General features: G+C 35.9%; 2 protein-coding genes across 4 annotated transcripts; both read right to left on the reverse strand.

The window, feature by feature from the left end:
• Positions 1 to 2636: 2636 nt before the first annotated feature.
• LOC141683636 (VAN3-binding protein-like) lies at positions 2637 to 6489 on the reverse strand. Of its 2 annotated transcripts, none has more exons than XM_074488372.1 (7): positions 6095 to 6489; positions 5479 to 5586; positions 4222 to 4642; positions 3759 to 3986; positions 3529 to 3578; positions 3201 to 3258; positions 2637 to 3042 (listed from the first exon to the last, which is right to left on the reverse strand). In XM_074488372.1, the coding sequence occupies exons 1-7, from the start codon at positions 6383 to 6385 to the stop codon at positions 2828 to 2830; spliced, it is 1371 nt and encodes a 456-aa protein (XP_074344473.1). In that variant the 5' UTR covers positions 6386 to 6489; the 3' UTR covers positions 2637 to 2827. The 2 variants fall into 2 exon arrangements, with proteins under 2 accessions (XP_074344473.1, XP_074344472.1); XM_074488371.1 differs by having other exon boundaries at positions 5479 to 5589; positions 6095 to 6488.
• Positions 6490 to 9918: 3429 nt separating this feature from the next.
• On the reverse strand, positions 9919 to 16099 carry LOC141687264 (protein tesmin/TSO1-like CXC 2). 2 transcript variants are annotated; one of them, XM_074492473.1, is made up of 10 exons: positions 15924 to 16099; positions 15159 to 15319; positions 14380 to 15061; positions 12639 to 13096; positions 12456 to 12530; positions 11248 to 11428; positions 11053 to 11148; positions 10903 to 10969; positions 10543 to 10702; positions 9919 to 10421 (listed from the first exon to the last, which is right to left on the reverse strand). In XM_074492473.1, the coding sequence occupies exons 1-10, from the start codon at positions 16026 to 16028 to the stop codon at positions 10136 to 10138; spliced, it is 2271 nt and encodes a 756-aa protein (XP_074348574.1). In that variant the 5' UTR covers positions 16029 to 16099; the 3' UTR covers positions 9919 to 10135. The 2 variants fall into 2 exon arrangements, with proteins under 2 accessions (XP_074348574.1, XP_074348573.1); XM_074492472.1 differs by having other exon boundaries at positions 9919 to 10454; positions 15924 to 16098.
• Positions 16100 to 26792: the final 10693 nt, after the last annotated feature.

Consider the following 26792-nt stretch of genomic DNA (forward strand, 5'->3'; position numbering starts at 1 on the left):
AGGTTTGTTAGAGGATTTGAAGGTTTCTCTTCCCCTTCCTAATGACTTGTTTTGTGATAATCTCTCTACCAAGTATATTGCTGAGAATAAGGTTTTTCAAGAACGTACTAAGCATCTCAAAGTTGATTGCCATTTCATCCTGGATTATGTTGATTCCAACTTCCTTAATATTCTTCATATCCGCACTTTTGTTCAGTTGGCTGACATTCTCACAAAATCTCTGCCACCTACTCAACATCGTTTCTTTGCTGACAAGCTTGGTCTTCTCTCTGTTTCACCTCAAGCTTGAGGGGGGATATTGGGTGATATAGATCTTTATGTCATGCTTACTTCATTGACAGCTGGATGCCATCTAGCTAGCTTGTTAGGAGTTAGTTTCTTCTTTTGTTTTGATATATAAGAGAATGAACAACTTGTATGTTTTTAAATATTTTTACTGAAATTATAGTTCTCATTTTATAATATAGAGATGAAATTTTATCTTGTTCCTTGAGCTAGATCCATCATTAACGTGGTGGTTCCACATGAACAAGTGCCAATGATGTGTTTACTGACGAATCGAGCCAGGATCTTGGTTCAGGGAACATTTTACCTAAACAAGCCAATATTTTTATAATTTTAGTATAGCTCAACAGACTAAATAATCTAGCCGGAAAGAATGACATATCAATATTATTGCTCATTAGCATCTTCTTTTAAAACACCATATTTTTATCATTTAAATCCGTCCTAAAAGATTAAATACTCTGTATTGTTATAATTTGGCTACCAAACTTCTAATGTTTGAGCTTTTATAATATAGTCTATGTAGAAATCGTAGAGTCTACACAAATGTTATACTAATCACCACTGTCCCGCTGAGCTATTGTCCTGTTTCTTTAGCAAAATTAACACTAAAATTGGCTATAATACTATCACAAACATTGGATCTCGGAAAAAACCCACTATAATAATCTCTCCCACTAGAGAACAAGCTGAGTCATGCACTACTGTGGTATCTCTAGGAAGAAACAAATTCAATTAGCCACTTAGGAGTATATGAGATTTTTTACTAAAATATTTCATAAAAAATATTTTAATAAATGTACCAACCTTATATTCTGAAGGTGGTATAACACATTTACGGTCCTTTTCAGTCCCTCTAAATTATAGGAAAGCAAGTGTCCTTTCCGGTCCCTCTAAATCCAGTCCCTCTAAATCGCAGTAAATCTAGTACCTCAAAATTTGTAAGCTCCCCAGCACTGGGTTTTAGTCTGCAGAATGTCCAAGCATGCTAAATGACCACCAAAAGAAGTAAAACATATGGTGCATGATGCATGCTCAAACATAATCCTGTCTCAAGAGAATAAGTGATAAGTAAAATGGCAAGGTTAAATACACCTTCGCCAGCAATCTGATACTTGTCTGTATTAGTTTCCGATGTAAACTGTATATATCTCCATTTTGCAAATTTAAAGGCAAACTACACCAGGACAGATATTAGCATGAAGTTGATTCCTTCCCAGGGGTAAATAATCGTCTTTGACAAAACATTTGCCTCCCAGTATTAACTCCTCACATATGTACAATCTGGGTTTCTGATCATGATAGGAGTGTTACACATCCAATTACAGAAAGCAGCAAACACCAGTACATAGATAAGTTCATGTTGCAACCCGAATTTTGAGGATTATGTGTTTAAGTTTGCCAGGAATCTTCTTTCAGAAACAGTCTTCTTCATCAGAAGATGGTGAACTCAAGTGGGTTGTCAAACACTCGAATCTAGTTTTCAAGGAAGCGGTAAGCCTTTTATAAAACAATAATTTAAATTTCAAGTTAATTGAAAGACTTGGTTCGGGATTAATGAACCTGAAGAATAGGTGGTGCTGCCAACTCAAAGGCATGACAATGAGAGATTTATGGCTAGTTCATGTTTTTAAACAAATTTTTCCACTGACCTACCACCATTCTACATTACTAGAAGTCAGAACTGTCGAAGGTTAATGTCAAAATAGAAGCTTTGCTCAATTAACCTCGGACACCAATTAACTTATAAGTGCAGTTCATCCCAAGTAGTTTTGACTATAGTTAATTATTTTGACAGACTATAGGTCATTTCTGGATTCCGTTTTAAGAGGTACAAGTATTAGGTCATCCTGATTTTACCAACTGTGATGAGACATTCATGTTGAAAATAGATGAGATAACTTATCCAGACATGTACAGTGATTTGCTGTTTTTTTAGTTATTTGGAATTGTTAAGCTTCTGAACTCATGGTTATGCCAAGTTGAGCTTGTTCCTAGTTTATATTGCTACCAATCTGTAACCAAATGAATATTTATGAGAACATGATCAAGACACTGGTGAGTTTGCTGGAAAACCTAAGGCTGAAGCAAAGAATAAGCCTGCACTAGTATTTCCACTTGTTCCCACATTTCAATCTTCAATCATTCAACAAAGCTAATACAATCAAAGGAATGTTTTTCATGGTTATTATTATTATTTAACACTTCCTTTTATTCTCTGTTCCTCCTTTTGACTGCTCTACAATTGCCTTTATCTATACAAGACTTCAGTCACATGCCATGTTTCTTACGTAGTTCTTACTCATCTTGTGTTCACTCTACTTTACCCATACACAAAATACCAATATAAATTCCCCCAAAAAAGGACCATTTGGATAACTTAATACCTTAATTTTACCTTTTTATACAATAGCATTACCAACAAAAATTAGAGAAAGACAAAGAAAAACACCCCCACCAAATATGGTTAGTCCCAAAGCAAAACCAAGACAATTTATACTATTCCCTCTTGTCCCATTACAAATTCTAGTCCCTCTAAGCTTCAAATTTTATGCTTGATTTTCTTTTCTGCAGCAACTGCAAGCAATCTTGAAACACCTTGAGTCCATATATCATACTCCCTCTGATTTCGACACTCGAATTCCACCACTCCCCGTAACACCGTCTTCAACGCAAAGTATCGACGATATTCGCCTCCCTCCAGCAAGTGGCGACCTGGCCATGCTGGCATATCTTTAATCACCTCCAAAACCATATCTACAAGAATTCTAAAGAGTGATTAAAGATGACAACTTTAGATCTTTTTTATAACACTAATGCATACTGCTTTCACAAATCCCGGAATGCCACCACCTCCAATTCTGTTTCACATCATGAGAAAGATAAAAAGAGATTAAAGCAAAAAAACAGCTTACTCTTTTTCTTTTTTGTGATGGTCCCAGCTACATGTCTACTCTTCATCTTCAACATCACCTGCAAAAGCAAATAATTTGTTAAATACGTCATCCATTTATGTATAAGGCAATGAGATAAATGAACATCACAGATAAAGCTGTTTGATTCAGCTCCATCAGAAATAATTTTAACTTTTAATCATCAATTTTCTTTAACAAGTTCCCACTTCCCACTTCATCTTAAAGCATAATCAAAACCCAAATGATCATTGTTTAAAGTCCAGTCTTAAATTTTATCAGGCTTTTATATTAGTTTCCAACCAATAAATTCTTAATTATAGAAACAAACCTGGCCCACTCTGTTGATATAAACAGATACTATTTTCCAATGAAGATCACCTGCATTTCAAGATCAAAAAGTATTGTGTTAAGGTAGTGACACTATATAATACTATATCAGCATTAATCATATTGCAACCTAAATATCTTAAAAATAAACACCATACAATAATGTACAAGAGGTTTTCACATTCAAAGTTTGCTCAACGAAACAAAGATTGGAGTAGATGTTATGTGTACCTTTACGTGTGCGCTTGAGGAGCTCACAACCTCTGGCAAGTAATTCTCGACTGCAAATACCAAGAAAATTCTCTTCAGGCAGAAGCTCACCACTGAAGCTACCATTTGAACTATTATTACTTCCCTCATTGCCACTCATATTCATTCCCTTTTCCACTGGGATCACTGCAGCTATATTCCACACATCCTTCAGTGCTCTAGCCTTCAACGTGGCCACACCACGCAGAGCTACACAATTGAAACAAAGTATCACATCAAAGATAGGTTAATGTGATTTAAAAACAATCGCATGAATTTTATCTTATTACCACTCTAAAAATATACCATTAAAACTGCTAATGCAGTTGTATACTATTATTCAAAAGAACTGATTTGTTTTAGATTAGAACATGTTTGAAAAATCTGTATACCTATAGCAGCATGACAAGCACATAATTGCAACAAAATATAACAAAGTGCATACCAGTTGCTGCAGCTGCTGTCAATGTCATGATATCACCAGCTGACCGAACATTAACCGCTGAACTAACAACTGATGCTAGGTGATCACGCTCTGCACCCAATTGCTCTGCCGCCTCAACACATTGAGCTGCAACCAGTGTGGCAGCAGAAGCCACAGCCATGTCAGTTTTAGCCATATGTTCATCTTTTCCTGTAGCGGACGAGGCAGCTGTTGCAGCAGCAATAGCTGCAATAGCAGCAGCAACTCCAGCCACCGAAACAGAAGCGTGGAGCTGAGCATTTTGAGCTCTTGCTTCCTCTTTCTTTTTCTCTCTTCTATCCTTTAACCACCTTCCTACTGTTTTTCCACCTCCAGCAGGAGGGGCGCCACTTGGGAAACCGCCTCTCAACTGGCTATTTACGATATTATTCTTACGAAAAAACTGCAGAAACAAATTAGTATCAGTAATCCTGTTTAATTAGAAGACAATAATGAGTGCTTACTTGGAAAAAATGTGCTGACTAGCAAAATCATCACCACAACTAACTCGTGATTAACAATTAATGTCCATAGTTGTCACTACGGAAATACACCAATCTGTCATAAATGCAGATCATCTACAAGATTTTCATGGATCACAAATCTAGTCACTTCCATAATAACTAAGGACCATCTGCTACCAAATCACAGTCTCTCACCCCACACTCTAGAGTCTAGACCACTTGAAATTAGGTACAGAACAGGGATCACCATTATATCAACCAATTCTCGATCATCATTATAGAAAATGGGCTATCTATAAATAAAATTAACAGTCACAGTTTTTACATTTTTCCAAAATATAACAAGTGGGGGCCAGCATATATGTAGATGTAGCACCTAGTAATTCCATTTTATCATTTGCTTCTCACAAACACACAAAAATGTAAGTAAAGTTTTACCACTGTAGTAAAAGCAAAACAAAGTTATTAAAATAACAGTACAAGTCTACTAGATATCATATGTGAATCAAATTCAACAAATGATGCCTTTCCAATATGAGAACAAAGATAATGTGTTCAAAAGAAAAGCATCATATACATACTCCATGATAGTAATACAAATTTTGGGTAAAAGAGAAAGCAGAAATGTACTCATGAAAGAGCTATTCTTGATTCCCTCTGCACTATTCATATGCTTTTGTACCCTGTCATAGGAGCACTGTTCTATAACAATACCTAAACATAAATTTACAGAAATAATGTCATACATGTGTGTGTGTAGGGAGAGAGTGAGAACCTTAAGGTCATCCAATTCAGAGGGAGAAACAGGGGGGCTATCACTGAGAGAGCCATTAAGAGGACCACTGCTGTGTGAAAGTCTCCCAGATGTCCTTGGTGACACCTCCTGCTGTTTTAGATTAATAATCAAAACAAAATCATTTACATGAAAATTACTTAAATTCAAGTAGATTTTTTTAGTTTATATTAACAAAAAAAAAGATGTTTCTTGAAAGAATCACATAAATCACGCGACATAGAAACACCCGAAAACAGAACACATAGAGAACAATATAGTTTAAAACAGTTTTGATTTTTCCCTAGAAAACAAGGTAGTAATATAAGTATATTAAGTTGCTTTTTACAAGTACTTCCTCTACTACACTTTCCTAGGTTCAAGAGTCCCTGCTACATTGATCTTTCCCGTGACCCGTATATTATAGGACCGCTTGGATCATGAAATTTCAAAAAAATTAATGTGAATGAAGTTGTAAAAACTTTTGTATTAAAATCCCGTTTCCATTCCCATTAACAATTTTAAATCCCATGATCTGAACGGCACCTATATTTTCCGTTCTTTATAGGAGTACAAGTAATCAACATGCAAAAACATGTACTAAATAAATTTAACTTACAGACTGAGACATGATACGTTCCATAATAAGTTGAGAAGTTTGAGAAGAAGCAAAGGAGAAGGGGTTGCCGGAAACAGTCATAACTTCCTCTAACTCCCCGGAAAGGTCCTCGAAAATAGTGGCTGTAGCAGCAGCAGCAGTACCACCACTGCTGATGGTTTTAGCGAGTAAAGGAGGTGGTGGGGCCAATGCTTTGGAGACTTCAAGTGCAGACACACTCCAAGAACGAGACAAGAACTCCATTGGCTCCATTGGAGCTTCTGGTTGTCTGAACAGCTGAGCTTGCTTCATCAGTCAAGTTGTGTGTGTGTGTGTGTGTTGGGGAGTTATAATTTGGAAGTCGAGTTGGGTTAATGATGAGAGCGGATTTTATAGACGTCACGAGGAGAGGAGGGATGTGAGAGAAAAAAGTGGCCAAGTGACGCTTTATTGTTTGTTGTGTCCGGTACAATAATTTATTTGAAAAATTAAAATGAAAAACACATTATAACTACACCAGCCCATCCTACAGATGACCATATTTCTTGTGACCGGGCACGTCATTTATCCATGCTTAATACATCACATCTTAAAGTTTTTGCTCTCTGCGAACTATTATAACGGAGAGATGGTTGGTAACAGTCGATTGTTGTAGACCACCTTGCTTATTATTTTTATTAAGATTGGATTTATTTCGTGAAGCTGGACACGATACTAAAAGTTCTTTAGCAAATTGGCAATACTAGTTTTATAAGTTGAATCCAAAAAAAAATAATTAGGCAAAAGTTGCATAAGAAAACTAGAAAACAGTGATTTGAGTAAAGTTCTTCAAAAGAATGGCAAACAACACAAGGAATCCTAGTGCTCCACCAGTGCCCCATAAATTAGTACTCATCAGACTTGTACACCCAAGTCCAGGTTTTGCCGACCCCTGACCCCGGCAGATCAGGTAAAAATAAAAGACCCCTGACAATTTTCTTGGGACACTTTCATTCTTCCAAGTGAGCCAGCAATGTCCCCCAACAACACTCAACATTACAGTTATTTTACTTCCTTTTCTTTGCAGACATTGTGCAGACTTGGCATGAGCTATATTTGTTTTACTTTTTACTCTATAGTTTCTGTTAATTTAAATTATACTACACTAGTGACTGTATGATTGCAGTGAGGATGATGACAAAAATGTATAGCATGCTTTGGCTAGGTCATTATTTCTATCTTTTGGCATCATCTTCTTTTTTCAGTCCAAGAGCTACTATCACTATGCTAAATAGTTAACAAAATTACAAAATGACCCAAGTTTTCCTAGGGACAAAAGCAAAAGCTGCTCTATTTGCTACTATTATTCATTCACTAATTTATCCTTGTATTTTTCACTATAAGTTTCCTTTCACATGTGGTACTGTATTTTGTTTGAATTTTTTAGCCATGTTATGTCATATTTTCTAGTATTATCGGAACGAGTATTTTAATTACGAGCATGAGTAAGATCTGCGTACATCTGATTTCCAGTATCTACTTCGGAGTATGCTAGAAATAGTGTTTGTTTAGTTGTTTAATAGAAAAGAAGAAAAAGAATGATCATATTTGATTTCCCACCCAAATGATTATGATTGCAAACCCTGTTTATATGGAAATGATCCACTTATCAATTTGGCCAAATCAAAGCTTTTAGTGCATCATTACTACTAATTAACCAACAAAAAGAATGTTGCTAGTTGAAGCATTTTTTGCACTACATGGATAATGGCCCGGGTTCTATTGATCAATTATGTGAGACTTCATGATTGCAACACCAATTGTTCTGGTAAAGCAATTAATCATTCATCATTAGCAAAAGAGTAGCTATTCAAATATGGATATTCAGTAGACAAGTAAGTTTAAGCCCACTACAATGTTAATTAACCTTAACATTTCATGGATAAGAAATCACAGCTCTTTCCTCAAAATATAAATTACGGTTTCCTGGTGAAATTCAGAATTACCGCTGAGCTACAACAGAAAATTTGTTGTCTATGGTAACTTAGTGATAAGAATTACTGCTCCAATTTCACCTATTTTGAGGAAAGAGCTATTATTACAACTCTGAGCTAAAATACATTCATTAGTGCTACGAGATTGTGTTTGCAGCTCTAAATATCATTTCTGTCATCTGTAATTCTTGTTTCAGTCCAACTGATCTCCTGTAACTTTCACATTACCCTGGAGAAAACGGAGGGAGCCATAGTCCCAATGTGTAATGTATGCAACATTAATTTTTGAAAATTCAAGACTAGGACCGTCCACCCACCTTTTCTAGCTTCCACTTTTGTAGAGCTGGCTAACAATGACATGAACAATTATCCGACTTTGTCATACATTTCAAAGTGAATTTCAGAAATCTTTTAAATTATTTTGGGTAGTTGAACCCAAATTATTTTAAAAGATGCCATCAATCAAGATTGTATAAATTTTAGTTTTACAAGAATAAACTCTACACAAATCTTATTTTGACACCGTCATAGGAAACGCCATAAACTAACCCTTCCCGCCCTGAGCAAACTCGAAAGAACACGAGTGACTGCCTACCAGCAAGTAAGTAGAGAGAAGTGAACACCACAAGCTCATTAATAAAACTGTAGAGTAGGATGGCCAAATTTTGTATGAAGGGGAGCCAAACTATACAAGTAGAAAAGAAGATAAAGATGGAGGCATAGGAAAAGATTTGCAATAATCCATCCTAAAGGTTGAAACTGGAAAAAATAGAGCTCTAGTAGTGATAGTATAACTTTGGTAAGACATCAACTTTAATTTTCAAAAGCTATAATAATAATAATAATAATAATAATAATAATGCAATAATAGTGCTCCTATAAACAAGAAGAAGAAGAAAAAAGTAACACACTGCTGAACACAAATCTGAGCAGTGTAGTACGATATCAACTTTGAAATGACTTGAAAACATTATTGAAAGGAGGCCGTGGCAACATTTAATGCACTAGATCTTATAGCACTTGCCTAGTTGCCGAGGCCCTCAAATCGAAGAATATTTGCTTCAGATGAATTGTTGGTCTTAGATATCCTCAATTCCTCATCGTGTAAGCTTTTTCATTCATAAACAAATGCGCCCCAATTGAATATAATCCTTTAATTCATCGAGCAACAAGATTCTAAACTTGAGATCAAAAATGAAAAATGTAATCCTAGTATATTACTACATGTGCACTCGTATACCCTTGTGTCTTCTGTGCATTGGGTTATAAAAGCAGCTACCGTGATCCAACTTGTTTTCTCGGCCACAATAAGTAGAGCAAGAGCAACTCTGTTTGCTTTTGTACATTTGCTGAGTAAACAGGCCAGGCCAAACTCAGTAAATGCAGGCCTTGCCTTGGTGGCAATTAGTGCATGGGGTTTTATACTACTCAGGAATGAGCTCGTGCACAGAGGCCCTCAATTAGTGACCACAATGATTTAAAACTTTAGACAGATGTATGTACATACGCGCACGCAAATAAAGACCATTATTTATCATCTACCTATGGTTCTTGCGTGCAATTTTAAATACAAATTTAAGCTTGCACAAGTAATGTGACCCAGAAAAACTCCCTTATTTGACTCCGTCATATGATGCATCTTTGCTATACCAGTTTGTTATGCTTACTCAACGTCAAAATACGCACAAACTGTTTCTATGTTCACACTTCTTTTCTTTCCCTTGAGCTAGCTATCTTATAAAACAAGTGCCAGACCAGGAGAAGTAATTCTACTACCTACAGTTTGAACATTTTTGCCACTCTTAAACTAAATTGCCTGTCATTCTGAATTCAGAAAGCCTATCAAGTACTGACAGGGTTTGCAATCAAGGATGGTTACGCAAAGCAAGGGATTTATAACACAACTTAGGTAATATGTCCATAAACTCTATACATGTAGACATTATCATATACAAAACTTCAAACACAGATGGAAAACTCTACAAACTTCGACACAAAAAATATCTACAAAGGGCGAATAAAAAAACTGATAATTACAAAGATCTTGAAAAGAAGGAACTCGCTTTACATTAATAAATAACTGACTTGCTTAGTGCTTAGGCGTAAGAGAAGGGAAGGAAGGTATAGATTGCAGTATCAACTTACGGCTGCCTCTTAGACCAGGGGTACAGCCAGTTTTACCCTGAGTAGGAGAAACTCTCTTACTGTTAGGAGAAACTGACTCGACATCGCCAATCGGAGGTTGGAGAATTTCCGACATCTCATCTTTCTGTGCAGCTATATGCTTCCCGAACTTGGCTTGAGATGGATTAGGTTTTCCAAGCTCTTGGCTGGAAGATCCAGCAGCTTGAAAAGTCGAACGTGGTGGTCTCATACTATTGGAGGAAAGTGGTAGCTCAATTAATTGTCTGTAATAGGAATATAACAATACTGGATGATAACGATAATAATAGAGTATGCAAACAAAATCTCAAATGACTGATTTGAATCTCATACCTGTCAGACAGTAAGGGTGTCTCAGGAAGTGCAAATTTCGAGTTTTGTTCTGCACCATTCTGAACTGTTATCATGTGTATGCTTCTATCAATGACACTCTTACATGCCTCCCCCTCTATGTCTTTTTCTAGTTCAACTACCATTCCTATTGGAGTAGACCCTACATAAGAGAGGCAAAGTAGTTTTATGCAAAGAGAAAATATTTAAGATTCTACAAAATAAAAAAACAGTTTTTTAGTCGAAACAACATAAAACCGAGTACCAGAGAAGAGGAATTAATGGTAAGCATTAGAAAAAGAACAAGATAGGAGAGGAAAAAACTAGCTGACAACAAATATCTGAAAATAATAGTAAACTCACCATGCTTTCTACCAAATGCATTTTTACACTGTTCACATCTACAGTTAACAGAGCACCCAACACCTCCCTATCAAAAAGCACCGTTTTAAAAGCATCAGCTTAACATTTTTCTAAAACTATGGAGGTACAGAGGAAATCAAAGAGAAATACCTGATAGCATTCACAATATTTCTTCGTACAGCCAGATTTCTTGCAGTTGCATCCTCTTTTATGTCTAGCTGAAGCTGGAGTCTTTCCGGATTCCTCCTACATTAAGAAATACGATGATACGAATGATACATGACTGTACTTAAAAACAGATTGCGAGGTAGATAATACATGCAGTGATAGCCTAGAAATTCTCACCCTAATTTCGATCATAGATTCTGAGCTCCTGATCACTTTAGGAGCAAATGCAAGGGGATTGCGAGATTCAATTTGTGCGCGAGCTGCAAGAACAACATCTTCATGAATAGGCTTGTTGAAGCATTCGTGACATGCACATGGCTCTATGCAGTAGACACCAGCAGCAAAGCATTCACAGTAACTGCATTTCGGAGTACCATAAAATAATGAGAAAGATTTCTTAAACCATTGATCTAGTGTAATGATGCTATACTACCCAATATTGAAGCATTAAGCAAATTCAGATATAAAGATCATGACTGAAATTCCCTACATTTATCGTGAAACTTGTCAAAAATTTCTATCACAGACACGGAGGATAACTGAATTTGCAAATTCGAAAAACATTAAACCAAGTGCACATCCGTCTCTTGACCTCCAAGAAATTAAGTTCAAAGCTAAAATATTAGAGCAACTCCAACAAACTCCAAATTTTTTTGTTAAAAATAATATATTCAATTGCCTCCTAATGTTTTAAGATGTAAAATTTACTCATCATCTCCAACAACATCCCTATCCATATCTCTTAAGTTAAATTTATTATAAATTATACTTACAATATTGTAAGAAAGAAATGGGAAATTGATTGATAGTTGAAAGGAAGTGATTTATATTAATAAAAAATGAAGTAGAGAGAGGAGAGAGACTCTTAAATATAGAGAGGGAATGATGCCTCTTAAAATTTTGAAGAAGGGTTAGGAGCTTGTTTGACTTGATTTTTCTTGCATTCTCCTCAAATAATAACTTTGGGAGCTCATTTAGGAACTTCTTGGAGATGCTCTTAAACCACATAACAATGTTTGAGCAATGATGAAAGAGCAAAAGTTAATGATATAACACTTTATTCTGTAAGTGTATCTTAACGCAACTGGATACCTTCCTTCCACCTCAGCCCAAACATTGAACCCCGCCCACCGTAAAAGCAACACTGAATTCGTATGTACATATGCTGCAAGCCGTATCTTAACACCACTGGATACCTTCCCCTCCCACATTATAATACGTATTATCATAAAGTAAGATGATGAAAACTGAAAAACTTACAAGAGAGAGCGAGATCTAAGTAATATGTTGCTAAGAAACTGTTACAAAAACCTAAAAACCAAGTACTAGATGAACATAAGATTTGATATTTTATGCAAGGAAATGATACAGAACTGAAAACTTACAGCTTCAAACACTTTGATTTTTTACATTTGCAACGCTTACAAGCCTCACCTTCTGCACCACATTCCAATTTATGCCTGAAAATGCAAGTCAGTTGGTCAAATACCCTCACAGAAGGGGAATACACAAGACATAGGAAAAGGAAAATTCATGTACAAATCATTATACAAGTAAACCACTCTTGCCTCTTCTTCTTTGGACTATTGTGATCTAATGCTTCATTCACCACGTCTTCTGACGCTTGACCAGCATCTTCAACAAGTGACATATCCTCTCCAGCAGGAAGCATATTAATCTCAGATGAACTTGCAACTAAGGATTCTTTTGGTTGTTCTTGCCTATATGAAGAATCTAGACAAACACCTGAGGAGAACAGACTTAATTGTTGTCTATCAGTAGTCAATGCCTCAGATTTGGTGACATTGTGGTTTACTGATGTTGATGCAAGAGCATTTAAGTGCAAACCGATTCCAGATAGATTGCATCTTGGAATATCATGTTTAGGCTTTATAGGGTTATCATAAGGATGAGATAGCATGGTTGGGCCAACATTTGAAATATCAGTTAAGGGCTTCCTTCGAGATCCTGCCATCTCAAAAACCAGACAACGTCTCCTCAAACCACGGTGCATATTTGAGGGAAGCTACACAGAAACATACAAAACACATTAACTGGCATTTTTTTGGCTGATCTGCAATGAAATTGAATTCAAAATAGCCTACAGCTCGTAAGCAGACATGAACAAACAACACGTTGTCCTTAATAAAGAATTTAAAAGAATAAACACATTGACATCAAAATGAAATCATATACGGCTTAAGATGACTTGCGCAATCCAGGACAAAGCTACAAATCAAGATGCATAAAAACCATCTAAACAAAGAGTGCAACCACATTTTTCATACCAGCACCATTCAGTGATTCCTACAAGGAGTTATGTGGCAATAATGTAATTTAAAAATATCTCATCCGTAGACAGTTTCTATGGGGCGTAGGCCTCCCAAAAGGTGTAATCTAACTGTTGACTTGTAATTGATTATTCCTGGAATTGAAAAGCTCCAGCCAAAGTTACCATCATGCATAGTCCATACCATGCTTCTGTGGGCAGGAATTATCTCAAATATCTAGCAAGATCATAATATAGAACATTCTCTGACCATCTACAAAATGTAAATTGTGACACAGTTCTTTATAATGGCTTGGTGCTAAGGTCATCAAAACTTGTAATAGGAATGTGGTCTAGAATTGTGTATAGGCACAAAATGCAAAAAAAAAAAAGTATAAGGGCATAGATGCATTTTATGTTTATTAATGACACTAAGATCCAAATCTATGAAAGAGATCAATGAACTTCGCTATCAAGAAACAAGCAATGTCACACAAGTCTTTAGAATGTTTTCAAGAAACTCTGCTCTCAGATGAGACTCTTTGCCAAGAATGGCTTGGTTTCAAAGTTTAAGATTTAACAAAGGTAACCGATAGGCTTTGGCCCAGCGGATATCTCCCTTCCTTTGATAGTTATCAAGATGTTTAGGGTTCAATACTCATTAGTCAACACCGAAAATTAATGTTGGAATGGATCATCAAGGAGTTGTGCAGATTTATGGGGCGGCTTAAAGATCTGTTCACAAGGTGGTTGTGGGAACTGGCTATGCAAAGGTGGGACTTTCTTAATTTAACAAAATAAAGTACATTTAACGATGGTAGAAAATAGTTGGTTGCCAATGACAGAATTCCTGACCCTTCAACAACGAGTCAAATATAAGTACATAAGGATAGAAGTATGTAAAAAGTAAAGGAAATACCCATGGGTCATGAAAAGAAGATGCTTAGGAGTGAACATATAAACACATATGCAGAATTTGCTAACATAAGCATCATCAGTAATAAACAGATTTTAGGAAGGAAGTGTACTTCAAATTGTACCTCAGCATCCACAATCTCGTTTGTGTCCCCTGCCTCGCAATTACTCAAGGAAACAAGGAGGTCACGATTCTCAGCTATTTCATTCATATTACTCTCTTTATGTTGAAAAGACAGATCATCTGTTTCAGATAGTTGACAAGTATCAACTTCCTGAGTAGCTATACTTTTATGAAGACCATTTAACAGAGAAGTGCCGCAACTCATCTCAGGTTCAAATAATTTCTGACTGGGATCGTTCAAAGACTTTGAATCAATTGGGGATTCGAATATCAATAAGTTGCCTTCATCATCAAGTAAATTCTCCCAATCACAACCAGAAACTTCTTTCTCTTCACCAAAATGGCTAACTCCCTCCAAGTTGATTTCACTTCCAATTTGACAAATTCTGGAATCAATATGAACGGGTGGACCGAGTGCGCTAGACGATCCAGTCAAATCTGGTATAGATTTGGTATCCTTCGCAGAGTACACAGCTAATTCAGAATCACGGTTAACAGATTTGTAGGTTAAGGTTTTTGAAAGTTCATTTGGGAAATAAGGTGGCTCAGCAACAGCACTCACTGGACCGAAGTTTTGCAGCTCACTGGAATCATCATCAATTCCTATGACTTTTTGCTGTTTACATACTTCGTTTAAATTCTCAGAAGTGAACTCAAGCTTTGATGGATCGGGTAACCGATGCCTGAAATTACAACATTTATTTCCATAAAAATAAACTGAACATATTCAAAGGAACAGTACAAAAACAAAAAACAAGCAATTTGGTAAGTAGTAAGTACCTTTTTAGAAATTTAGAGTCCTTAACAGTACTAACATGAGGTGAGGTGAAAACTGATGGAAGAGATGCAAAATTAAGCGAGTTGATTGTCTGAGTAATGTGTACAGACCTAACCCCCACAATAGGAGAAAGGTTGTTGAGATAATTGAAGACAGGAGATTCCTGCATTTTCAAACCAAATCCAACACAAATCAAAACGTCAAGGCATGTGTCTCTTCACAAAAAAGTCATACAAAGGACACAAGAATGTAAAAATTTATAACATGAGTTTTTTCTATATTTGCTGCCTGTAATTATTTTTGTAAATCCGTGACAGGCATTTGAACAAAAATTACTCGCAAAATCACCCAATTCGAACTCCCAAGTCCCAACTACTAAGTATCAACACAAAAAGGGCACCATCAAAGCTATAGCCTATAACGCTAGGCACATTCCAACAAACACCAGTAATCACAGTAATCCTAATTTTCATATCTACCAAGCACCTAATTAACAAGCCCTAATTTCATCAAACATCACAAAACAAATAGCAGACCATTTAAAAATTATAAACAAACAAATCCCTCAAAAAGACACATATCTAGGTCACACTTGCACAGTAAAAACCCCACACAAACACACATCTCAAGAACACTAAAAACCCTAAATTCACAAGAAATCATCAAATACCCATTACTTGAAACACTAAAAACAACAGAATTAAAAGGTTTAATTCACACCCTACAAGTCAAATCAATATAATTAAATAATTAAAAATATATTTTACCTCGAACTTAGAGAGAGGAGTATTGATCTGTTTCTTCTTTGGAGTTTTCGTCGCAACATCTTCACTTTCTCTCTCTAAATTTGGTTCGTCATTTTCATCACCCATTTTCTCTCTCTAGAAATTCAGACAGAATTTTTTAAGAATAGGGCAAGGCGGGAGAATCACGAAACAAATGTCAACATACGAGGAGAGGGGTTAAGGACATTTTCCTTAAAAAACGTGGGGCCTACATCGAAAAACACCGTGATTAACAGCTGTTATTTGAGGTGGAAAATTAAGGATGCTTAAACAAAATATAATTTGGATTTCTTGTATTTGTATTTATTTTTTTCCCCTTACAATTTAATAAATTTATTTATGTACAAAATCAATAGAAAAAACAAATTATTAGTTTCAGATTAAATTTTAAATAGTAAAAGTAATATGAAACGTACACGTGGAATGGAATATCTTATCGAATATATTTTCAACCAGCCGCCGGGTAAATTAGTGAATTTACTTAATTTCGAAAATATTTGAGTTGAAAACCGACAAGAATTAATTACATTTTTATATTTAACATTATTTTTGATGAGTGAATATCAGAAACTTATTTATGGAGAGTATTTATCATCTTGATAATAATGATATTCATTTAATAGAAAAATATTACTCCCTTTGTTCCACTTATTTTGTTACCAATCAGATTTTCACCTTTTATTTAATCATATTAAGCAAATTAATAATTACCAAAAAGATATATACTTTTAAAAAATATTAATATAATTAGCACTTAAATTACCATATTAACTGAAAATAGACAATAATTTTGGAACAACTGATATAGAGAATATAGTCAAAACGAATGGGATGGTGGGAGTAAATAAAACAATAGATTAATAAATAAAATCAGAGAGCGAGATGAATCACCCTAAGAAGATGGGACAAGCACTTTCAAAACGCTTACTAATTTCAACTCCTTATAAAAAGTTTATTTTGAATAATTTTGTTTAAAATGCATATTTTTAAAAAAATAGATATCCAAATAAAAAATGTGTATCTTGTTGGGATAAATATTCAAGAAAATTAAAAGGGCAATTTTTATTATAAAACTTAGAATGTGATATACTTTCTATCATATTCATCTCTATACACTTTTCTTTTTGAGATGTAACCCTCAATTCTATACACTTCAAAACTTACTAAAAATAGTAAATATTTCATAATATAAAAATTTACTACATCCGCTTACATACATTACAATATTCCACTAACACAAATTTTATACATGAAATATTAATTGAGTTCATCACTTTAACCATTTTTTTTACTTTTTCTCGCAATATTTCACATTTTCTTAACCTATGTGCTCAAATCAAAAGTATACTCCATCTGTCCCTCCCATTTATTTACCCTTTCCTTTTTGTGATGTCCCTTACAATTGTTTACGTTTCAAAATTTTCCAAAAATAGTAAAAAAATTATGATTTTTAAAATAGCTACATCCATTACTTCTCTCCACTATACCCACTTTATACATATAATATTAATCAGTCCCACAATTTTACTCATTTTTTTAACTTTTCTCTACTATTTTACCATTTTTTTAAACTCCATGCCCAACCCAAATGTAAACATTTGGGAAGGACATAGGGGGTACATCCCAACGGGACGGGGGAGTATTTTTTTACAAATTTTTGCATTTTAATATTTTTTTTAAAATAAGATAATAAAATTTATAAATTCAAAAACTATTGTCAAGGCTAAAATGTCTTTTGGGCTAAGTAAAACTAACTGAAACCGAAATTGAAAAATCAGATCGAACGGTGCTAATTCCGTTCAGTCCTAATTTTTTCACAATTAAGGTTTATTCGGTCTGGACAAGAATAAAAATTTAATTCGGTCTGGACGAAATACACTAAAATAAAAATTGATTCGGCCCAATTCTTTTAAAAAGATTAAATTCTGGACCGAGTATACTGATTAATAAATGAAGGCCTTAGGCCGACCAGGGTGCTCTCCAACATAAAATTAAGGTGTTGAACTCATAATTAAGGGAAAAAAAGGTTCGCCTGGTATAAAAAAGCCCCACGCATCTCCGACTTAAGGAGTTGGTTTGATGTGGAAACGTGGATGAGATCGGGAGGAGTGATGGAGCACTTGGACCAATCCAAGGTAAGTGCAGGATTTTCAAAAACTAAGTCTTGAGCGCATATTCCCATGATGGCTTGAATGAAGTATTGAACTTCCATTTTAACTCTTCACCATATTATTCTCAGACCTAGTAGCTCCTAACTCATGAATCTTTATAGTAAGCCCACTCATAGCTTGATTAGCTTTCTTAAGCATCCTCTTGGTGGGAACATCCCCCTTGTCAATAAACTCATCTAAAATAAACTCATCTAAGGCGTCAACATCTGAAATGAAATAAGAAACGAATTGGAATAAAAATAAACTTGACCAAGGATAAAGTAAGAAAAATTAATTCCCTCTATAGAGAGACCACTAATGCCATCCTTAATGAATTTTCTCAAGGTTGAAGAAATATCGATAGCGGGTTTTTTTACCATTGTCTTTAATGAGCATGTCATGAGCGTATGACTCGTGGGTATGAAGATTGAAGATATAGTGCGAACTATCAACATGACAGCTGAAATAATGTCTGAAATTTTTGCCCCAGTCTCCACATTCCCATTCAAGAATGACGAAATTCTTAATCTAATGGTGGTTGAAGTCTAGAAGAGAGTATGAATTTACGATATGTTTGATACGAGATCTATGTTGAAATTGAACCCAGCCAGCTCTGAATAAATGGAGTTCTTGATCATAAAAATACTTCTAAACATGGATATATTCAAAGGAATGCCAAGTTGATTGCATCTCACTATGAAGACCACGGTTAATGCCCATGAATTGGGATAGAGTTGGCAATGATGAACCTTAATCTCAGCTAACAGTATGATGATAAATGGGTGGACTGAAAATCTCACCCCGACAACAAAGACTCATTTGGACATACATAGCCTTGTCGCGGAATCTAGTTGCAAGACTTGTCATTAGGAGCTGCCCGAGGAACTTTGATCCACTCCGGAAAGTTATAGGTCTTTCTGATCTTGTCTACATCATCTCGGTCAAGCATACTCTCGTGTTGAAAGGCGTCAAGATTCGCATTGCTTGGATTTTCTTCAACTAGCTCATCCAACAAACTCTTTAATTGCTGAAACAACGATAAGAGAGAAGGTGAAATGAAAGATTTACCTTTAAAAGATCTAAGTCGAGCTCATCTGACCATCACCTCTGTCACTGAACGTGAGGGTCGCCATTGTTCTCAGACATCTTGGAAACTTGAACTTGAAAACTTGAGAGTTCTAGAGATAAAGAAAGTTTGAGAACGATTAAGAAAATAAATAAGAGAATTGAATGAACATTTCTCATCCTCTTCTATAGAAAAAGGTGAACATGCTACAACATGTCAAAACACAGGTTGGTTCGTGTTTGCAGACTGTACTCATGTGACGACTATAAAAATGATAAAAACTATTCAACTAAAAGAGGAAAATGACGTAATAGGTGTATAAATACTCGGCAAAGAACTCAGTATCGGCTTAACTGGTGGAGCATGCTTAAGAAAAGCCAAAGGTCAAGGGTTAGTCTTAACCAAAGATTAATTATACTAATCATTAAGATTAGTAAAAATAATTGAAGAGAAATAAGGGAGATTATGGAATTTTAACCTAACTCAAATTGTTGGCCAACTGCAACCACGAATGAGCTCTAGAGGAGGCTCTCAACCTACTAAAACATATTTGAATAAGACTCATAATCAACCAAGATATCTTCGCTCAAGGTTCCTCGCCGACCTGAGGCTCCCGGAAGGCCGGACTGACTAGCCTCCCGGGGAGAGCCTCCGACCGACTAGAATTCTCTCGAGCGAAGCTCCCAACCGATCAGAGGCTCCCAAAAGGCCCGACCGATCAGCCTCATGGAGAGCCCCACTGGCCGGCCGGATACTTCCCGGATAAAAAATAAAATTTATGCCCGACCGACCAAGAGGAGCTGACTAAGCTCTCCGGCCGACCAGACACCTCAGAAACAATTTTTTTAAGTTGTCCTTGAAATAGACTCTTGGCCGATCAGAGACTCCTGGGAGAGGCCCTGGCCAGCCAAAGGAGGCCGGCCCACCTCCGAGGACGTCCTTGGCCGACTAGAATGCTTTCGAATGTACTTTTGTTAGTTGTTCGATGATGTTTTGTCCAAAAACATTAAATTTTAGATTTTTGAATTAGCTTAGATTAGGGTTGATTAGTGTAACTTAGTTTGTAATTAGCCTACTTTGAGGTTACTTAGTGACTTAGACACCGAAATCAGCCTCGATTAAGGCTATTTATTTTAGTTTTGTTCATAAGCCTATTTTTGAATTAATTAGTGACTCACACATGTTTTTTATCCCCGGTCAGTACCTATTAGCAGTTACACCCTATAATTAACATGTGTTAAGGTTAAAAGGTGATAAACGCTCACTTTTTAGCCCTTATTATGTTAGATTAGCGTCAAACACAACTTGATTAGCCTATCCGAGGGCCAAAGATGTGAAAATCACTTGACGGAACATAAGTCGTTATAAATGTGTAGGTCAATCCATAATTTTGCAAATAACGACGATATTCAAAAAGAAAAGAAAAGATCCCGGGTCGCGATTAGGCCATTACAACTCTCACGAAAACTCTAAAAATTTTCTCGGAAGTTGAGGGAAAATGATATCGGCTGAAAGTAAACCCTAGAGTAATAATAAATATCGCATTAATCAAATTTGAAAATTTGTGTCTGAGGCTCAACTGAAACATGGTCGTTCGAGGCCCATCACGAATACAAACGTAAAAGACCGCTTCCGAGGCCCGTCTCGGGCATGACCCAAGTTATGAAATTCAACATGGAAATTAACTCATATAAGGAAGTATCTAGAACACTACCCTTAAGGAGTTCTGGTTACCATTTATGTTGGAGACTTGTCCACCAAGTCTCCCAAATCTCCCAACTCAACTTTGAAATATTAGGTACAACACTAAAGTGCTATACCCTTTATTCTAGAAGTATGGTGGCTTAATTCTCTACAATATAGAGATACTTAGGTATCTTGTGAGGACATACTAGCTTTCGACTGCAAGTGCAACCATTAAAATTTGAAACTGACAAGCCGTGGCATTCAGACGAACGAAACCCTAATTTTAACTTCACAACAAGTATATATAAAAATAAAATATAAATATTTTCTAAAAATTTTCAAAAAAAAATTGTTAATTAATTATATTAATATATATATATAATGTAAATTGTTAGATATATTTGATAATGTCATGGCTAATATGTTTTATGTTTAGATTTCAGATCTTATTTGAACAGGACAAATCAGTACTTAACTGATCAGTACTTATACTGGACGTCAGGACTTAAGGGATATCAGTACTTATGTTATCAGGAGATAAGCATCAGGAGATAGATATCAGAACTTAAGTGCTGAAGGACGATCAGATAAGGACAGCAGCTGATTAAAGTTAAGAAGATCAAGATAAACATAAGAAGAGATATGCATGAAGAAGGAATTCCATAAAGAATGGAATACTTGGAAGAAAAGATATCTGATTGATATATATTAGGAAGCAGAATTATATTCCATATCAATTAGCGATTATCTTGTAACTGTGTAATATATAAACACAGACATAGGGTTTACACTATAAGTGTTATCATAATCGAGAATATTATTTACTTAACCCTAGCAGCTCTCGTGATATTTTGTTCATCACTGAGAGATAACAGTTCCAGATTGTAACAGAGTTTATTGTTTCAATAAAGTTTGTTTTCTGTTACTTAAGTTCTTGAAGTTCGATTTGATTGTAATAAACACTGTATTCACCCCCCCTACAGTGATAGTGTGACCTAACAAGTGGTATCAGAGCCTTCTGTAAACACACATACAGTTAAAGATCCAAACACAATCATGTCTGACACAGAAACTCCAACTAAGCCTACCAAAACTGAGGAATCATCAAAGATATCAATTCAGAGTCGATATGAGACTATTAGAGTTCCCATATTGAGACCATCTGAATATCCCATATGGAAGGTAAGGATGACCATGTTTCTGGAAGCAACAGATCCAGAATATCTTGATAGAATCAAGGAAGGGCCTCACAAACCTACCAAGCTCGCTGTTGTAGTTGCAGGTGAAGCAGCAATGACTGTACCAAAGGAAAAGAGTGATTACACTGCTGAAGATATAGCATCTATTGCTAAGGATGCCAAGGTACGACACTTACTGCATAGTGCCATTGATAATGTAATGTCAAACAGGGTAATCAACTGCAAGACTGCCAAGGAGATATGGGATGCACTGGAGACAAGGTGTCAAGGAACTGAAACAGTTAAGAAGAACAGGAAGACAATACTCACTCAAGAGTATGAACATTTTGACTCAAAATCTAATGAGTCATTGAATGATTTATATGATAGATTTGTCAAACTTTTGAATGATTTGTCATTGGTTGATAAAGAGTATGATCTTGAAGATACCAACCTAAAATTCCTGTTAGCTCTTCCTGAATGCTGGGATTTGAAGGCAACAACAATAAGAGACAACTACAATCTTGATGAAACAACTCTTGATGAAATCTATGGAATGCTCAAGACTCATGAACTTGTGATGGAACAAAGAAGCAAGAGGAAAGGAGGAAAGTCAAGGACAGTTGCTCTCAAGGCTGAAGAGGAATCCCCCAAAGCACCTTCCTCAAAGAAAGACAAGGGTAAAGCTCTTTTCATAAAGTCTGATACTGAGTCATCAAGTTCTGAGAGTGATGATGACTCAGATTCTGAAAGCTTGCCTGAGACTGATGCTGATGAGGAGATGATGAAGCTGTGTGCTCTTATGGTGAAAGGAATCACAAAGATTGCATACAGGAAGTTCAGGAAGGGAAAGAAGTTTTCCAGGAAAGGCATAAGTTCTGATAAGAAGAATTTCAGAAGATCTGAAGGAAGAGGAGGAAAGTCTGACAGAGGAGATTACACCAATGTTAAATGTTATAATTGTGGTGAGAAAGGCCACATATCTCCTGATTGCAAGAAGACCAAGAGTGACAAAGGCAAAGCTCTTGTCACAAAGCAGAAAAGCTGGACAGACACCTCAGACTCTGAAAGTGAGGAGAACTATGCATTGATGGCAAATGCTGATAAATCAAGTTCTGAGAGCAGTTCTGAAGCTGCTGAAACAAAGGTACCTCAGACTACTTATGCTTTTCATACTGATGATATTAATGAGTTGAGAAGATATCTTAAAACCATGTTTGTTAGTTATAGAGATCAAACTTTAACATGTGAAAGATTAACTTCTGAAAATCTTGCTTTTAGGAAAAGAAATGATTTCTTAGAAAAAGAGTTAGTCATGTTCCATCAAACTCAGAAGGATAGAGATGATGCTTTTTATGTTAGGGATGAAGTGCTAAAAATGAATGAATCTCTAAAAACTGAGTTAGAAAAGGAGAGAGAGATTATTAGGACTTGGACTAACTCTGGCAAAACAACTCAAAATTTGCTGAGCAGTGGAAACTGGAAAGAGGGCTTAGGTTATGGAGAAAATAAAAATGAAAAAGGAACTGTAGAAATTAAGCCTGTTGATAAGCAAAAGCCGAAGTTAAAACCTGTTAAGTTTGTAACTGAAAAATCTGAAAATGAGAAATCAGAAGTTAAAAAGGAATTAGCTTCTGACAAACTAAAACAGGAAAAGACAGCTGAAGTTAACATAGGCTTAATGACAAAGAAGCAACTTAAGCATAAGCTGAAAGATGTTAAGAATGCAAACAAGGTAAAATCACCTAGGAAAAACAGGAATGGAAAGGAAGGTGTGAATAAAAGCAATAACTATAAATCTGTTCCTGATGCTCCTAGGAAAGCATGTCATAACTGTGGAAGTTCTAACCATCTGGCTTCTTTTTGCAGGAAGAATAAGAATATTCACTCCTTATCTTCAAAATCAGGAGTTAAGAGTCAGTCTGTTAGATACAAACCACAAAATCCTTGTTTTCATTGTGGTAGTTTATGGCATTCCATTTATACTTGTAAGGAATATCATAGTTTGTACTATGATTATTATCAAATAAAACCTTCTTTAAAGAAAGTTTCTGTTGTTCCTTCTAGTGTAAGTTCTGATTCAAAGTCTGGTAGTATAAGTTCTGATAAGAAAACTGTTAACATAAAATCTGATGCTAAATCCGCTGCAAATGTTAACAAACCTAAAAAGGCCAAAGGATCCAAGCAAGTCTGGGTCCTTAAAACTAATAATTAGTGGTCTTTTTGATTGCAGGGCAACAGGAAAAATATTTTAGTTCTGGACAGTGGATGTTCAGGACATATGACTGGAAATAAGGCCCTGCTATCAGACTTTGTGGAGAAAGCTGGCCCAAGTGTTTCTTATGGAGATGGCAACATTGGAAAAACCTTGGGATATGGCAATATCAATCTTGGGAATGTCATCATTAAAGATGTAGCTCTGGTCTCAGGACTTAAACACAACTTACTGAGTATAAGTCAAATCTGTGACAGAGGTTATCATGTTGATTTCTTTGCAGAACATTGTGAAATAGTTAGTAAATCTAAAGGAAAAGTTGTTCTGAAGGGATTCAGGCGTGGTAACATTTATGAAGCTAAGCTTTCAACAAGTTCTGATGGTTCTGCAATCTGTTTGATGAGTAGAGCCTCAATTGAAGAAAGCTGGAATTGGCACAAGAAACTCTCTCATTTAAACTTCAACAAGATAAATGAACTGATCAAGAAAGATCTTGTGAGAGGACTGCCAAAATCAGTGTTTGCTCCTGATGGTCTTTGTGACTCATGTCAGAAGGCCAAACAAAGAAAATCTTCATTCAAGAGCAAGACTGAATCATCAATTCTTGAGCCTTATTATCTACTTCATGTTGATCTATTTGGTCCAGTGAATGTCATGTCTATTGCAAAGAAGAAATATGCGTTGGTCATAGTAGATGAGTTCACCAGATACACATGGGTGTATTTCTTGCACACAAAAAGTGAAACTGCATCTATCCTGATTGATCATGTCAAACATCTGGATAAATTGATCAAAGATTCTGTGAAAATTTTGAGGAGTGATAATGGCACTGAATTCAAGAATCTGATAATGGAAGAGTTCTGCAAAAATCATGGAATAAAGCAGGAATTTTCTGCTCCTGGAACTCCACAGCAAAATGGAGTTGTTGAAAGGAAGAATAGAACTCTCATTGAAGCTGCACGAACAATGCTTGAAGAAGCAAAGCTTCCAACCTATTTCTGGGCTGAAGCTGTGCAGACTGCTTGTTTTAATCAAAATGCAACACTCATTAACAAGCAGGGAAAAACACCATATGAGATGGTGAAGAACAAGAAGCCAAATCTGAAATACTTTCATGTATTTGGATGTAAGTGTTTTGTTCTCAAGACTCATCCTGAACAGCTATCCAAGTTTGATCTAAAAGCTGATGAGGGAATCTTTGTTGGATATCCACTTTCCACAAAAGCCTTCAGAGTCTATAATTTGAGAACAAAAGTGGTCATGGAATCTATCAATGTCTCTTTTGATGACAAGAAGATCACTGGACTTGAAGATTGCATTGATCATGATCAGCTGAGATTTGAAAATGAAGATTCATATTCTGATACCTTAAGTCCTGACAGTCTAAGTCCTGATACTGTAAACTCTGATGGATTAAACTCTGATGTTATTGAAACTGTGGTGACTACGTCAAAGGAAGATGCACCAATGCAGGGGGAGCATACTCAAGATATTATCACATCTCAAGAAGCATCAGAACACACAACTGGCTCTTCAAGTTCTGATTCGTCAAGTTCTGATAAGCCAAGTACTGACAGTACTGAAAATCTAAATGCTGAAGGATCCAACTCAGAGAGCATAGTTTCAGGGGGAGCATCAGAAAATGAAAACGAAGACAGCATGAATCATGGGGGAGCATCCAGTTCTAGAGAAAACCTTCCATCTGCAAGGAAGTGGACAAAATCACATACGCCTGATTTGATAATTGGAAATCCTGATGCAGGTGTCAGAACTAGAACAGGTACTTCTAATGAATGTCTTTACAATTCTTTTCTCTCTCAGTCTGAGCCAAAGAAAGTGGAAGAAGCTCTTCAAGATGCTGATTGGGTGCAAGCAATGCAGGAAGAGTTGAATGAATTTGAAAGAAACAAAGTCTGGACCTTAGTGCCAAGACCTAAGAATAGATCTGTTGTTGGTACAAAATGGGTATTCAGAAATAAAACTGATAGTGATGGCATAATTACAAGGAACAAGGCAAGGCTGGTTGCAAAAGGATATTCTCAACAGGAAGGAATTGACTATGATGAAACATTTGCACCAGTTGCTAGGTTAGAAGCCATAAGGATATTCATGGCTTATGCTGCTCACAAAAAGTTTACTGTCTTTCAAATGGATGTGAAAAGTGCTTTTCTCAATGGAGAATTAGAGGAGGAAGTATATGTTGAACAACCTCCAGACTTTGTAGATCTCAAACATTCAGATTATGTCTACAGGCTTGATAAAGCACTTTATGGACTTAAGCAAGCTCCTAGAGCATGGTATGAGACTTTAGCTCAGTTTCTTCTGGAAAGTGGATTCAACAGAGGAACTATTGACAAAACACTGTTCTATCTCAACCATGGCAAGGACTTACTTTTGGTCCAGATTTATGTTGATGATATCATTTTTGGGTCTCCAAATGACAAACTTTGCAACAAGTTTGCCAAACTAATGCAGTCAAGATATCAGATGAGTATGATGGGAGAACTTAGTTATTTTCTGGGCCTTCAAATCAAGCAGAGTGAAGAAGGCACTTTT

Source organism: Apium graveolens, chromosome 9 (assembly GCF_009905375.1).
Source record: "Apium graveolens cultivar Ventura chromosome 9, ASM990537v1, whole genome shotgun sequence".
Lineage (NCBI taxonomy): Eukaryota > Viridiplantae > Streptophyta > Magnoliopsida > Apiales > Apiaceae > Apium > Apium graveolens.

What these genes read in the sequence shown, in the direction of transcription:
- LOC141683636 (XM_074488371.1), bottom strand. Translation starts at nt 6,385, where the DNA reads ATGAAGCAAGCTCAGCTGTTCAGACAACCAGAAGCTCCAATGGAGCCA. An exon ending in AACGTATCATGTCTCAGTCT is followed by an intron (nt 5,590 to 6,094) that starts GTAAGTTAAATT and finishes AATCTAAAACAG; the next exon opens with CAGGAGGTGTCACCAAGGAC. An exon ending in CATCACAAAAAAGAAAAAGA is followed by an intron (nt 3,043 to 3,200) that starts GTAAGCTGTTTT and finishes GAATTCTTGTAG; the next exon opens with ATATGGTTTTGGAGGTGATT.
- LOC141687264 (XM_074492472.1), bottom strand. Translation starts at nt 16,028, where the DNA reads ATGGGTGATGAAAATGACGAACCAAATTTAGAGAGAGAAAGTGAAGAT. An exon ending in ACGAGATTGTGGATGCTGAG is followed by an intron (nt 13,097 to 14,379) that starts GTACAATTTGAA and finishes GTTTCTGTGTAG; the next exon opens with CTTCCCTCAAATATGCACCG. An exon ending in AATATTGTGAATGCTATCAG is followed by an intron (nt 10,970 to 11,052) that starts GTATTTCTCTTT and finishes GCTTTTTGATAG; the next exon opens with GGAGGTGTTGGGTGCTCTGT.